The sequence below is a fragment of the Gymnoscopelus braueri genome, assembly GCF_963280865.1.
Source record: "Gymnoscopelus braueri genome assembly, contig: SCAFFOLD_399, whole genome shotgun sequence".
Classification (NCBI taxonomy): domain Eukaryota; kingdom Metazoa; phylum Chordata; class Actinopteri; order Myctophiformes; family Myctophidae; genus Gymnoscopelus; species Gymnoscopelus braueri.
In genome coordinates this window covers 5045-18216 of record NW_027660685.1, presented here as the reverse complement: position 1 = coordinate 18216, position 13172 = coordinate 5045, and the positions used below count along the sequence as shown (strand labels likewise).

The 13172-nt window shown below is 39.3% G+C and overlaps 1 protein-coding gene across 2 annotated transcripts in view; it reads right to left on the bottom strand.

The window, feature by feature from the left end:
• The window catches only part of LOC308081306 (protein NLRC3-like), a 37487-nt gene extending 25185 nt beyond the window's left edge, over positions 1–12302 (bottom strand). Inside the window, exons 1-3 of one of the 2 annotated variants that reach the window (XM_080457688.1) lie at positions 12237–12302; positions 9909–10022; positions 8159–8272 (exon numbers count right to left, since the gene is read on the bottom strand). In XM_080457688.1, the coding sequence (XP_080313814.1) occupies positions 8159–8272; positions 9909–10022; positions 12237–12262 (254 nt within the window). In that variant the 5' untranslated portion in view covers positions 12263–12302. The remainder of the gene's footprint in view (positions 1–8158; positions 8273–9908; positions 10023–12236) is intronic. The other variant, XM_080457689.1, reaches the window with a different exon arrangement.
• Positions 12303–13172: the final 870 nt, after the last annotated feature.

Sequence of the window (13172 nt, the reverse complement as noted above, 5' to 3'; positions counted from 1 at the left end):
AGTGATCTCAGAATGGACCCAATATTTATTTCATATTTGTGTCCAACAAGTGAGAGGACCACACAATCACCCTCACTGATTGATGACAGTTGTTTTTTTAAGCAGAATCTTCCACAATTAATAGAATAATACGCATTGGGGTCAGTGTTTAAGCTGGGTGTGCCTAACAATTTACGTGTAAAAACAACTGTGTATAAAAATACAGACTTCAATGAGCAAGATCCTTCATTGAGATAATGCAGTGGGAAACTTCCTGTATTATAATTAGTCGATACAGATTTTATTTTGAAGTCTGCCTACTGGAATTCCACAAAGTCTCACTCTCTATTTCTTATGGCTTTTATGCACATTTATTTAGTTATTGTCTCCGCCAGGCCGAAAGGCATGGCAAGAGAGTATGTTTTACCCCCTGTCCGTCCGTCCGTCCGTCCGTCCGTGTGTGTCCGTCTGTGAACAGCTAATCTCTGGCACCGTTGGCTTGATTGCAGCGAAACTTTGCACACACACTCCCTGGATGCCAATTCAGAACCTCTGCCCCAAATTTTCACATGGGCCTGTTATCAGTACTCCTACAGATTGTATCCAAACATCACACAAATCGGTACACAGTATCTCTATAGTCATGTGATCAACACGGATCTCTCTGATTTTCCATATTCCATCCTTATTGGCTATGGTTGGCTTCCAAAGTTTGCAGGATTGGTCCGTTTTGAACTAAATGCCTCAAATCATGAACGCAGCTTGCGATTGCTGTGAAATTTCACACGCACATTCCCGCTAGGCCGAGGAAGAAATGGCACTTGAACATTTTTTAATTTTTAACTATAACTGCACCGATCTGCATGAAACATTGCACGCATACTCCCTAGAGGCCAAGGAAAAACATCTGCCCTGCATTTTTTACATTACCCTTTTATAGCACCACCAGGAGGCCGACTTATGTAAAACACATTTTTTTAGATTAAGCCTTCACATTTTATCCAAATTTCACGCCAACCGGTACACATGATCTCTGTCATGTGATCAAGATGGATCTGTTCGATTTTTCAAATTCTATCCCGATTGGCTAACATTGACATCTAAAGTTTGCAGGAGTGGCCCGTTTTGAACAAAATGCCGCAAATCATGAACGCAGCGTCCAATTGCGTTCGATTACATTTGCACTACGTTGAAGAACAAACGCCACTCTTTTAACATTACCCTATTATAGCACCACCAGAAGGTCGATGTTTCTTTTTTACATATATCGCACGAGTGCCGCGATATGAGCTTGTAGATCTGCTATTTTTGAAAAATCATGAAAATTTGTGCAAATCTTTGAGTATATATTTTTCAAAGCAAACATTTGTAACTCAAATCTTTGCTTCTGGGGGATTCTACAAATGTCTTCTAAATCCTATGTTTCTATAATCAGTGGTTCTCAAACTGTTTCATGTCAACGACCCCCAAAATGATATGTATTTGGCGGCGGACCCCCATCTAAAAATATTTGGTTCCAGGGACCCCCCGGAAGCAAAGATTTGAGTAAACAAAATAGCTTTAAAAATATATATATATATTCAAAGATTTGCACACATTTTCATGATTTTTCAAAAATAGCAGATCTACAAGCTCATAGCGTGGCACTCGGTGCCACGCTATGAGCTTGTAGATCTGCTATTTTTGATTAGCCCAAGTAAAAATAATTGGTGACACAGATGCGTTCCCGGTCTTAATGGGTTCAAAGAGGACAGAGTATGTATGTGGTTAAATGAAGTGGACTTACAGCCGTTTCACACTCGGGTCCCGGGTGCGCACTCCAGACCACATGGCAGATGTTGTGGTAGTGTGAACGTAGCGAACCGTTCCCCGTAACGCATCACCGTACCGTACTCGAAACCACCTGGGGAGGTAGTCTCGGGTCCGATTGCTGCGGAGTCGGGAACGGAACGCGGCAGTGTGAATCCATCCATACCAAGAGAAGGAAGTGGACAGACTGGACTGCTAATCATATATAATTTTTATATTTGTTATAATGACGCATTATTTTAGCTGGGTTATACCTTCTCATTGTTCTACTTGAATGTTGACAAGAAATAATAATCCCGCTAGTGTTTGAGTAGCACGAGCCGTGAAAAATAATAAACAAAATATAGCTGCAAGCAGCGATAATACGGGGCCAGTGAATAGAGAGAGAGAGAGAGAGAGAGACATGGAAACGGAATAGATTGAAGAGCACTTGAAATGCACTTGCATTAATTGACACAATCATGTTGTGTGCAATGCAACTTAAATGAAGTCTGCATCAAGTGGGGCTTGAACTGGCAACCTTGAGGTTCTAAGGCACACACTTAAGCGAGAAGCCATTGACCAACAGACCTGACCTGGTGAATATATGAGAGAGAGAGAGAGAGAGAGAGAGAGAGAGAGAGAGAGAGAGAGAGAGAGAGAGAGAGAGAGAGAAGAGAGAGAGAGAGAGAGAGAGAGAGAGAGAGACATGGAAACGGAATAGATTGAAGAGAGAGAGAGAGACATGGAAACGGAATAGATTGAAGAGAGAGAGAGACATGGAAACGGAATAGATTGAAGGGAGAGAGGGAGAGAGCGAGAGAGACATGGAAACGGAATAGATTGAAGAGAGAGAGAGAGACTTGGAAACATAATAGATTGAAGAGAGATGGAAGCGGAATTGACATCTCAACCTATTGCCATTAACAGGAATCGAACCCTGAACCTTCGGATTGACAAGCTGCAACACTACCTATAGTGCTATAGCTTTGTACAGGCTGAGGTTGTCTGTTGAAGATAAAAGTGAACCAGTGAAAGCAGCCGATCTACAAGCTCAGAAACACGTTGCTATCTGAAAAGTTTTGAGATTGTAGATCGGCTATTTTCAGAATGAACTATGTCATACATTGAAAAGACATACTCTCAAATAAGCATTTCAGGTTATCTTTAACAATTGCACTTGCATTAATTGACACAATCATGTTGTGTGCAATGCAACTTAAATGAAGTCTGCATCAAGTGGGGCTTGAACTGGCAACCTTGAGGTTCCTAAGGCACACACTTAAGCGAGAAGCCAATTGGACCAACAGACCTGACCTGGTGAATGAGAGAGAGAGAGAGAGAGCTAGAGAGAGAGAGAGAGAGAGAGAGAGAGAGAGAGAGAGAGAGGAGAGAGAGAGAGAGAGAGAGACATGGAAACGGAATAGATTGAAGAGAGAGAGAGACATGGAAACGGAATAGATTGAAGGGAGAGAGGGAGAGAGCGAGAGAGACATGGAAACGGAATAGATTGAAGAGAGAGAGAGAGACTTGGAAACATAATAGATTGAAGAGAGATGGAAGCGGAATTGACATCTCAACCTATTGCCATTAACAGGAATCGAACCCTGAACCTTCGGATTGACAAGCTGCAACACTACCTATAGTGCTATAGCTTTGTACAGGCTGAGGTTGTCTGTTGAAGATAAAAGTGAACCAGTGAAAGCAGTCCGATCTACAAGCTCAGAAACACGTTGCTATCTGAAAAGTTTTGAGATTGTAGATCGGCTATTTTCAGAATGAACTATGTCATACATTGAAAAGACATACTCTCAAATATGCATTTCAGGTTATCTTTAACAATTGCACTTGCATTAATTGACACAATCATGTTGTGTGCAATGCAACTTAAATGAAGTCTGCATCAAGTGGGGCTTGAACTGGCAACCTTGAGGTTCTAAGGCACACACTTAAGCGAGAAGCCAATTGACCAACAGACCTGACCTGGTGAATGAGAGAGAGAGAGAGAGAGAGAGAGAGAGAGAGAGAGAGAGAGAGAGAGAGAAGAGAGAGAGAGGAGTAGAGAGAGAGAGAGAGAGAGAGAGAGAGAGAGAGAGACATGGAAACGGAATAGATTGAGAGAGAGAGAGACATGAAACGGAATAGATGAAGGGAGAGAGGGAGAGAGCGAGAGAGATCATGGAAACGGAATAGATTGAGAGAGAGAGAGAGACTTGGAAACATAATAGATTGAAGAGAGATGGAAGCGGAATTGACATCTCAACCTATTGCCATTAACAGGAATCGAACCCCTGAACCTTCGGATTGACAAGCTGCAACACTACCTATAGTGCTATAGCTTTGTACAGGCTGAGGTTGTCTGTTGAAGATAAAGGTGAACCAGTGAAAGCAGCCGATCTACAAGCTCAGAAACACGTTGCTATCTGAAAAGTTTTGAGATTGTAGATCGGCTATTTTCAGAATGAACTATGTCATACATTGAAAAGACATACTCTCAAATATGCATTTCAGGTTTATCTTTAACAATTGCACTTGCATTAATTGACACAATCATAGTTGTGTGCAATGCAACTTAAATGAAGTCTGCATCAAGTGGGGCTTGAACTGGCACCTTGAGGTTCTAAGGCACACACTTAAGCGAGAAGCCATTGGACCCATTGGACCAACAGACCTGACCTGGTGAATGAGAGAGAGAGAGAGAGAGAGAGAGAGAGAGAGAGAGAGAGAGAGAGAGAGAGAGAGAGAGAGAGAGAGAGAGAGAGAGAGAGAGAGAGAGAGAGAGAGACACATGGAAACGGAATAGATTGAAGAGAGAGAGAGACATGGAAACGGAATAGATTGAAGGGAGAGAGGGAGAGAGCGAGAGAGACATGGAAACGGAATAGATTGAAGAGAGAGAGAGAGACTTGGAAACATAATAGATTGAAGAGAGATGGAAGCGGAATTGACATCTCAACCTATTGCCATTAACAGGAATCGAACCCTGAACCTTCGGATTGACAAGCTGCAACACTACCTATAGTGCTATAGCTTTGTACAGGCTGAGGTTGTCTGTTGAAGATAAAAGAGAGAGAGAGAGAGAGAGAGAGAGAGAGAGAGAGAGAGAGAGAGAGATGAGAGAGAGAGAGAGAGAGAGAGAGAGAGAGATGACATTTTACATCCTGCCAAGTGAAAAGCAACATGTGGTTTCACAGTGTCTGAATTAAATATTAGATTGTAATGTCTTAAAAAATTGCACATGCATTATTTGATGCAGTCATGTTTTGTGCGCTGCAATTGAAAAGTGGAATGACCCACCTACAGACAGAGCCAGATAGACAGACAGAGTGAGAGAAACAGACAGCTCAACCTATTGCCATTGACAGGAATCAAACTCTCAACCTTCGGACTCACAGAATGAGACACTACAAGTAGTGCTATAGCTTCATCCAGGCTGAAGTTGTCTGTTGAAGATCATACACTTTTGCCTTCTGTCATGAACCAAGCCCCTGTTTCACTAACACTAAGATCACTCGTTCACAAACCATTTACCAATAGAGAAATTGTATGTCTCCTCGAAACCGAAACCAGTGAAAGCAGCCGATCTACAAGCTCACAAAACGTTGCTATCTGAAAAGTTGTGAGATTGTAGATCGGATATTTTCACAATGAAGTACGTCATACATTGAAAAAACATACTCTCAAATAAGCATTTCATGTTATCTTTACCGTTTGCATATGTATTCATTGATACAGTCATGTTTTTTGCAATTCAACTTAAATGAGTCTGCATCAAGTGAGGCTTGAACCGGCAACCTTGCGGTCGTGAGGCACTCGCTTAAGGGAGAAGGCATTGGACCAACAGACAAGAACCTGTGAAAAAGGAGATCACACAGATGATACAGTTTCACGCAAATAGCTGAAAAATCCTGGGTTTAAGTGTTTTTCAAACTGCTCAAAATTGCAGACAATCTAAGGGCGGAGCTTACTGGTTAACGTGATACATGTGTTCCTCATGAGTCAAGGCACATGTGTAAGCAGGTTTAATGGCTGTCGGCCAAACGAGGCATGACTTTTGCCTGTTTAAAGTTTTGCACTTTCAAAAAATAGCTATAGCGCCCCCCTTTGACCAATTGGAGTAAGATTGGTTTCAGTAATATTTGGAATGACCCCTCAACATTAACGCAAAGTTTCAAAGAAATGTGAGTCTGCATGTATGTGTTAGGGGCAGATGAATAATTGTCATAAAACTGCAATATTCATTGGCTCATTAAAGCTTCATTTTTTCACTTATGGAAAATCTTTTGCATCAGTTTGTCGGCATAGGTCCAAAGTTCATGTGTAAAACGTTTCGTGCAGATTACTCAAAAATCCCAGGAGGAGATAGGTTTTAACTGTTTTTCATATAATTCAAAATGGTGGGAGATCTAAAGGTCAGAGGTCAAAAGTCAGAGGGTTAAAGTTGTTCATCATGAGTAGACGCATGTGTGTATTGAAGTTTTATGGCTGTAGGTCAAACAGGGCATGAGTTGTACCTGTTCAAAGTTGGCATTTTCAATTGAGTGCTATAGCGCCACCTTTTGACGAAAGATTGTGAGAATTATTTCTTGATAGTTTTTCATGACCATCTACCATATGGCCAAGTTTCGTAAAAAGCGTATGCCAAAAGTGGGAGAAGAAAAAAGAGGGGAACATTAAAACAGGTCCAGAGCTGAGAGCTCTGGCCCCGTAAAAACACATGTGTGGCGAACGTATTTATAAGGATAAATACACCAAGGGTTAGTCCGTGACGTCATACCAAGGATGCGTCCGTGACGCCAATATCATATTAACAGACGACGTTACATTTCGAGGTTTCAAAGACCAGTGCACACACTGCTTTGGTTGTGTATTGTTGATCTGTTGTTATTATAACTCAAGACATCGTCAGGAACACAGTCAAACTTTATTATTCACTCTAGAGTGACTTTTCTTCTGAGAATGACATTCTCTCTTCCAAAGCCCCATAGTCAACAGCGCCCCCATGAGGCACATATTTACCATTACTGCTAAATTAAATGGTCGAGTACGAAAGGATTTTGGCCAGTGTGAATGCTGACCAGCTGGGAGAAGCCAAGCGTACTCGGGAACGCTTCGATTCAAACGGATCCAGTCTGAAACCGCCCTTAGAGATCAGTGATTCTCAACATCTGTATGTCAAACACCTCACATTGACATGTATTAGAGGCTGAGGACCCCCATCTGTAAACATGTTGTGTCAGGGACCCCCATCTGTAAACATATTGTGTCAGGGACCCCCATCTGTAAACATGTTGTGTCAGGGACCCCCATCTGTAAACATGTTGTGTCAGGGACCCCCAAAACAGAACATTTGTTTTTAAACTGTGATTAGTTTTTTACACCGAAAGAATGATCAGTACAAGCTCACAATGATCTGTGATGTGAGCTTGTAGATCTGCTATTTTAGAATATCCAAAGTATAAAGATAGGGTTGATGTGGTTAAACTGTTATTTTATAGGCCTTCATAGGCTATTAGAAAATAGCCGATCTACAAGCTCACAATGCATCGCAACACATTGTGAGCTTGTAAATCTGCTATTTTCGTTTGGTACTTTAAGTACATTTTGATATTAATACTTTTGTGCTTTTACTCAAGTCAATTTTGAATTCCGGACTTTTATTTGTAACAGAGTTTGTCTATATTGCAGTATTGATACTTTTACTTAGGTAAAATATCTGAGTACTTTTCCCACCATGCACTGACCGTTGCACGTCGAAGCATAAATTGGTCGTTACTGGATGGATTGCAGCTGCTACTTATGGAGAGAGACAGAATGCTTGAGATCGCTAAACATTAATCTGCTAGTTAACAAGAGAAATGACACTATCCAAAAGTATAAAGAGTATAATAGATATGTATAAAAGATATGTGACAGTGCTGAAAACAGGGCATTTAAAGATGAATATTGGACAGCAATGTGCGTTCAGAAATTGCGCACCAGAGCGCACTCGCCTATTAGTTTGTAGGCTATTGGCCAGTGCGCTCAGTGCTGTATTAGAGGTCAGGTGGTTTTATTGTGTCTATTAAATATTGAACATTAACTATTATCATAATCTACAGTATATATCATACCACTCTCCAAGCTGACCAAACATCAAGCTGGTCTGTAGCTCTGGACAGCTACTAATCTTTACCAACACATTAAGGATGGTTTGAATGTAAACTAATAACTTTAACTAAAGCATCTTTTTATAGATGTCTCTGCTGCCTATGACACAGCACTGTACAGAGGTCAACACACTACTGCATGAACTGAACTTATGCTAAGTCATCAAAAACCTAAATGACAGACTCATTTAAGATGCTGAACTAATTATAATAAAGACATTGTGATAGTTTTACATTCTGACCTCTGATCAGTAGAGTGGTGTCCATTTTTGAAGTCAATACGTCTTCTCTTGGAGTGGTCACTCTTCATGGAGACACAGCTGGGTTCAGGAGACTCTGCTCTCTGCTGATCAACCCTGACAGGAAGATGAGGAACCGTTCAATGTTTAGAATGGTCACTGGAGGATTTTAAAGTTCTCTGAAATAAAAAGGCCTGACCCTCCTGATGACATGAATATATTTATCTTGACCCACCCCGAGTGAGGGTCATGCACTGACACAGTGAAATGGTTTTCATGTCCTAAAAATTAAATCCAGACAAAATTGTGCTTTTAATTTCCTTCTATTCTCATTCCATCAGCATCAAGACTGTTTCAGTAAAAATCCTAATTCCTGTAGATACTAGTCAGAATTCATAATACAGTGTGAAACTAGCATTATAATTTGTCAACACAGGTTTTATTTTGAAGACAGTCTACTGGAACCAACAACGTCTCTCTCTTAATGGCAGTTGGCCAACAGCTTTTATGTGCATTAACCAAATGTTATTTAACTTCTTCTTTTCTTTTTAAGGCATATATTTATTGTGTGTGTGTGTGTGTGTGTGTGTGTGTGTGTGTGTGTGTGTGTGTGTGTGTGTGTGTGTGTGTGTGTGTGTGTGTGTGTGTGTGTGTGTGTGTGTGTGTGTGTGTGTGTGTGTAAAAAAAAACACACACACACACACACACACACTAGGGTTGAACTAGGGTTGAATAAATTACCCATTTGTTCACGCCCATTACCTGGAGCTGAGGAGTGCTAGAAGTGCAAATTCTTTAGAAGGCATTTTCTCAGTTTGGACTATTATAGTTTAACAAGATTCAAATTAGCATATCTTCTTCAAATATTTCCCTATTTCAATGAATGACACTTCACTTGAAAGCTTATATTCTGTACTTTAATAATCTGTAAAAAACTGAAAAATGTCAAATGCCCCCTTGCGGCCTAAAGCATTGTACCCAGTCACATATTAGCTCTTGAAACAGGCCTCCAGACCATTAAGGCCGCCCCAGGTACTGGACAGCTACTAATCTTTACCCTACACATTAAGGATGGTTTGAACTAAAGCACTATCAGGAGCAGTAGCGCTACAGGGAAGCAGTTATGTCTTGCTCAGTGACACACATAGACAGGGACCCTTTGACACATAAACCAGCCTTCTCTACCCAGCTATGGCCACCCCTCATTAAACTATATGATTATATGAGCAGTTTAAACATGTTGTTCCTTATCAAAGTCTAAAAAGATAAGGCTGCTAGGTCAGGTGGTTTTATTGTGTCTATTAAATATTGAACATTAACTATTATCATAATCTACAGTACGTCTCATACCACTCATAGACTCCAAGCTGACCAAACATCAAGCTGGTCTGTAGCTCTGGACAGCTACTAATCTTTACCAACACATTGAGGATGGTTTGAATGTAAACTAATAACTAAAGCATCTTTTTATAGATGTCTCATAGACTCCACTCATAGACTCCAAGCTGACAACAACAACAGACACTTTTACATCCAGATGAACGACCAGAGGAGACACGGTAGCATACTGGTCTCCCTCCTTTTCAACATATACACACAGGACACATGATGGAAGAATGAACATTGAATTAAACATGAATGAAGCTTTTTCTAGATGTGTATTCCACCCCTGATTCACACACAGAGACAACAGACTCATTTAAGATGCTGAACTAATTATAATAAAGACATTGTGATAGTTTTACATTCTGACCTCTGATCAGTAGAGTGGTGTCCATCTTTGAAGTCAATACGTCCTCCCTTGGAGCGGTCACTCTTCATGGAGACACAGCTGGGTTCAGGAGACTCTGCTCTCTGCTGATCAACCCTGTCACCATGACAACCAACATCAAACATTACACGTATTCATCAACTAGTCACACTAGGTGCTACACATCTATATACTAAATCACTTATTTTTAAAATAGGTATACAATATGTACGTTGTTAAATGAGCATTTCATAACATAGATCAGTGATTCTCAACATTTGTATGTAAAACACCCCAAATTAAAATGAATTAGGCTGAGGACCCTCATCTGAAAAGATGTTGTGTCAAGGACCCCCAAAAGAGAACATTTGTTTTCAAACTGTGATTTGAACACAAATAGCCTAATTTCTCACAATTTTGTCAAGATGTTTTACCCCGAAAATATCAGTACAAGCTCACAATGCACTGTTGTATGACTCACTGTAAGCTTGTAGATCGGCTATTCTCGGAAAATCCAAAGTATAAGACTCAGGGGTCTGCCATGAAAATAGTCACATCCAAAAAACTAAAGTGCACACATATGGGACACTGCAGCAGTGTTTAACACCTCAAATGGACATAACTCTAAACTAAAGTTCACACATATGGGACACTGCAGCAGTGTTTAACACCTCAAATGGACATAACTCTAAACTAAAGTGCACACATATGGGACACTGCAGCAGTGTTTAACACTTCAAATGGACATAACTCTAAACTAAAGTTCACACATATGGGGCTCTGCAGCAGTGTTTAACACTTCAAATGGACATAACTCTAAACTAAAGTTCACACATATGGGGCACTGCAGCAGTGTTTAACACTTCAAATGGACATAACTCTAAACTAAAGTGCACACATATGGGACACTGCAGCAGTGTTTAACACTTCACATGGACATAACTCTAAACTAAAGTTCACACATATGGGGCTCTGCAGCAGTGTTTAACACTTCAAATGGACAGAACTCGGTGACCATTGCTCTGATCAGATCAGGGCTGGATTTGAAGGCTGCGTAGCGTCCTGTAAATCTACTATGAAATAATAGTCTTTGAGTAAAAGGAGTAAAAAGCTGCAGGACAAAAAGACATAAAACATGTTTTTTTTTTAAGGACAACGGTGACAGACACTTTGACCGCAATGGAAACAGGGCTTAACCTTTGACCCGTACTACCTGTACTGTTAATAATTGTCTTAACACAAGACCGGGAAAGTATCTGTCATTTTACATTTTAACCACTTTAACCATTATCTTATACTTTGGCTATTCAAAAATATCAGATCTACAAGCTCATTGCGTGGCACCGAGTGCCGCGCTATGAGCTTGTAGATCTGATATTTTTTTGAAAAATCATGAGCATTTTGTGCAAATCTGTGAATATATATTCTTCAAACAGAACAAACTTAAACAAAGTTGGGGGATTCTACAAATGTGTCCTAACAGCTTTTTTAAAACATTTATGTTGCCATAATCAGTGGTTCTCAAACTTCTTCATGTCAAGGACCCCCAAAATGAAATGTATTTGGCCGTGGACCCCATCTCAAAATATGTTGTTCCCCCAGAAGCAAAGATTTGAGTTAAAAAAAATGTCTGTTTAAAAAATATATATATATTCAAAGATTTTCCAAATATTTGCATGATTTTTCACAAATAGCATTTTATAAAATCAAATAGATCTACAAGCTCATAGTGCGGAACTAGCTATGAGCTTGTAGATCTGCTATTTTTTTAATAGCCAAAGTATAAACTAATGGTTAAAGTGGTGACACAGATGCGTTCCTGGTCGTAATGGGTTAATAAAGTATTCAATCAAGCAAAATCGTGGCAAAAACTTAAAAGGCATAATTTGTAGGACAGACTTGTTTTTTTTTGATAACCTTATATAATTCATGGTTCTCAAAGTGGGGTATGGGGGGGGGATGATAGCAGATCTACAAGTTCACAGTGCCTCACACTGCGGCTCGTTATGAGCTTGTATGTCAGCTATCTTCATCGCGCAACACCGGCACACTAAGAAGTATATCAAGCTCTCAATAGACAATATTTCATGTCAAGCTTTTTTTTCTCCACTGTATTTACACCTAACATGTTCATGAATCTGATGGAGTTAAGAAATATGAAACACATTTTGACATATTTTATATCGCCAGGTTCTTAAATTTGGGTCCAAGACATTTAAAAAATATATATATATTTTTTATTTATTTAAAACATTTAATTTAAAACATTTAATTTAAAACATTATGTTACATGTACATTTAAAACATAAATGTAAGGAGTTGAGAACTCACCCTGTAGTTGGTTGACCAGGATCCATGCTGCTTACTGTGTTCTTGTACTTTGTAATTCACTCTGGAAACAGCGTCTGATAAATGACATCATTGTTAATAGTTGTAAACAGTGGTGGAAAAAATACTCAAATTTTATACTTAAGTAAAAGTATCAATACTGCAATGTAGAAATGTGGTGGAGTAGAAGTAAAAGTATTGGAAATTGGAATTACTCAAGTAAAGTAGTTAAGTAAATGTACTTAGTTACTTTCCACCACTGAGCGTCAGATAAACGAGCAGATTGTAAATAGTTGTCAGTAACATAGACTGTAGATTGTAAATATAACTCATTCATTTAATCAATTATAAATAAATAATCATTGATAATCCATCATTTAACAACAATCACTTATGAATGGATACATATTCTGGACATGTCATTATAGGTAAAAGTTACAATGATATATATTTTAATAGTTTATAATAGATAACTTTAATAGTGAAAATATCTACAAGCTCACAACATTGGATTGTGACACGTTGTGAGCTTGTAGATCTGCTAGGTATAAAATAACACTTTTGTGATTAATCGATTTGTTTATGTATAAAAATAAAAGTTTTAAAATGAATTGCTGCTCGATTACTCAATTTATTGAAAAAGTAATGCATAGAATAATGTCTAATAAAAAATAATGTATAGTTGTCATGAAAATAGATATTTTCAGTACCTGTTCATGTTGTCAATGATGAAGGTTTGCTTCTCTGTGCTTTAACAACGACTCTGTTACCTGATGATGTGTGAGAGAGAGAGAGAGAGAGAGAGAGAGAGAGAGAGACTTAGAGAGAGAGAGAGAGACTTAGAGAGAGAGAGAGAGAGAGAGAGAGAGAGAGAGAGAGAGAGAGAGAGACTTAGAGAGAGAGAGAGAGAGAGAGAGAGAGAGAGAGAGAGAGAGAGAG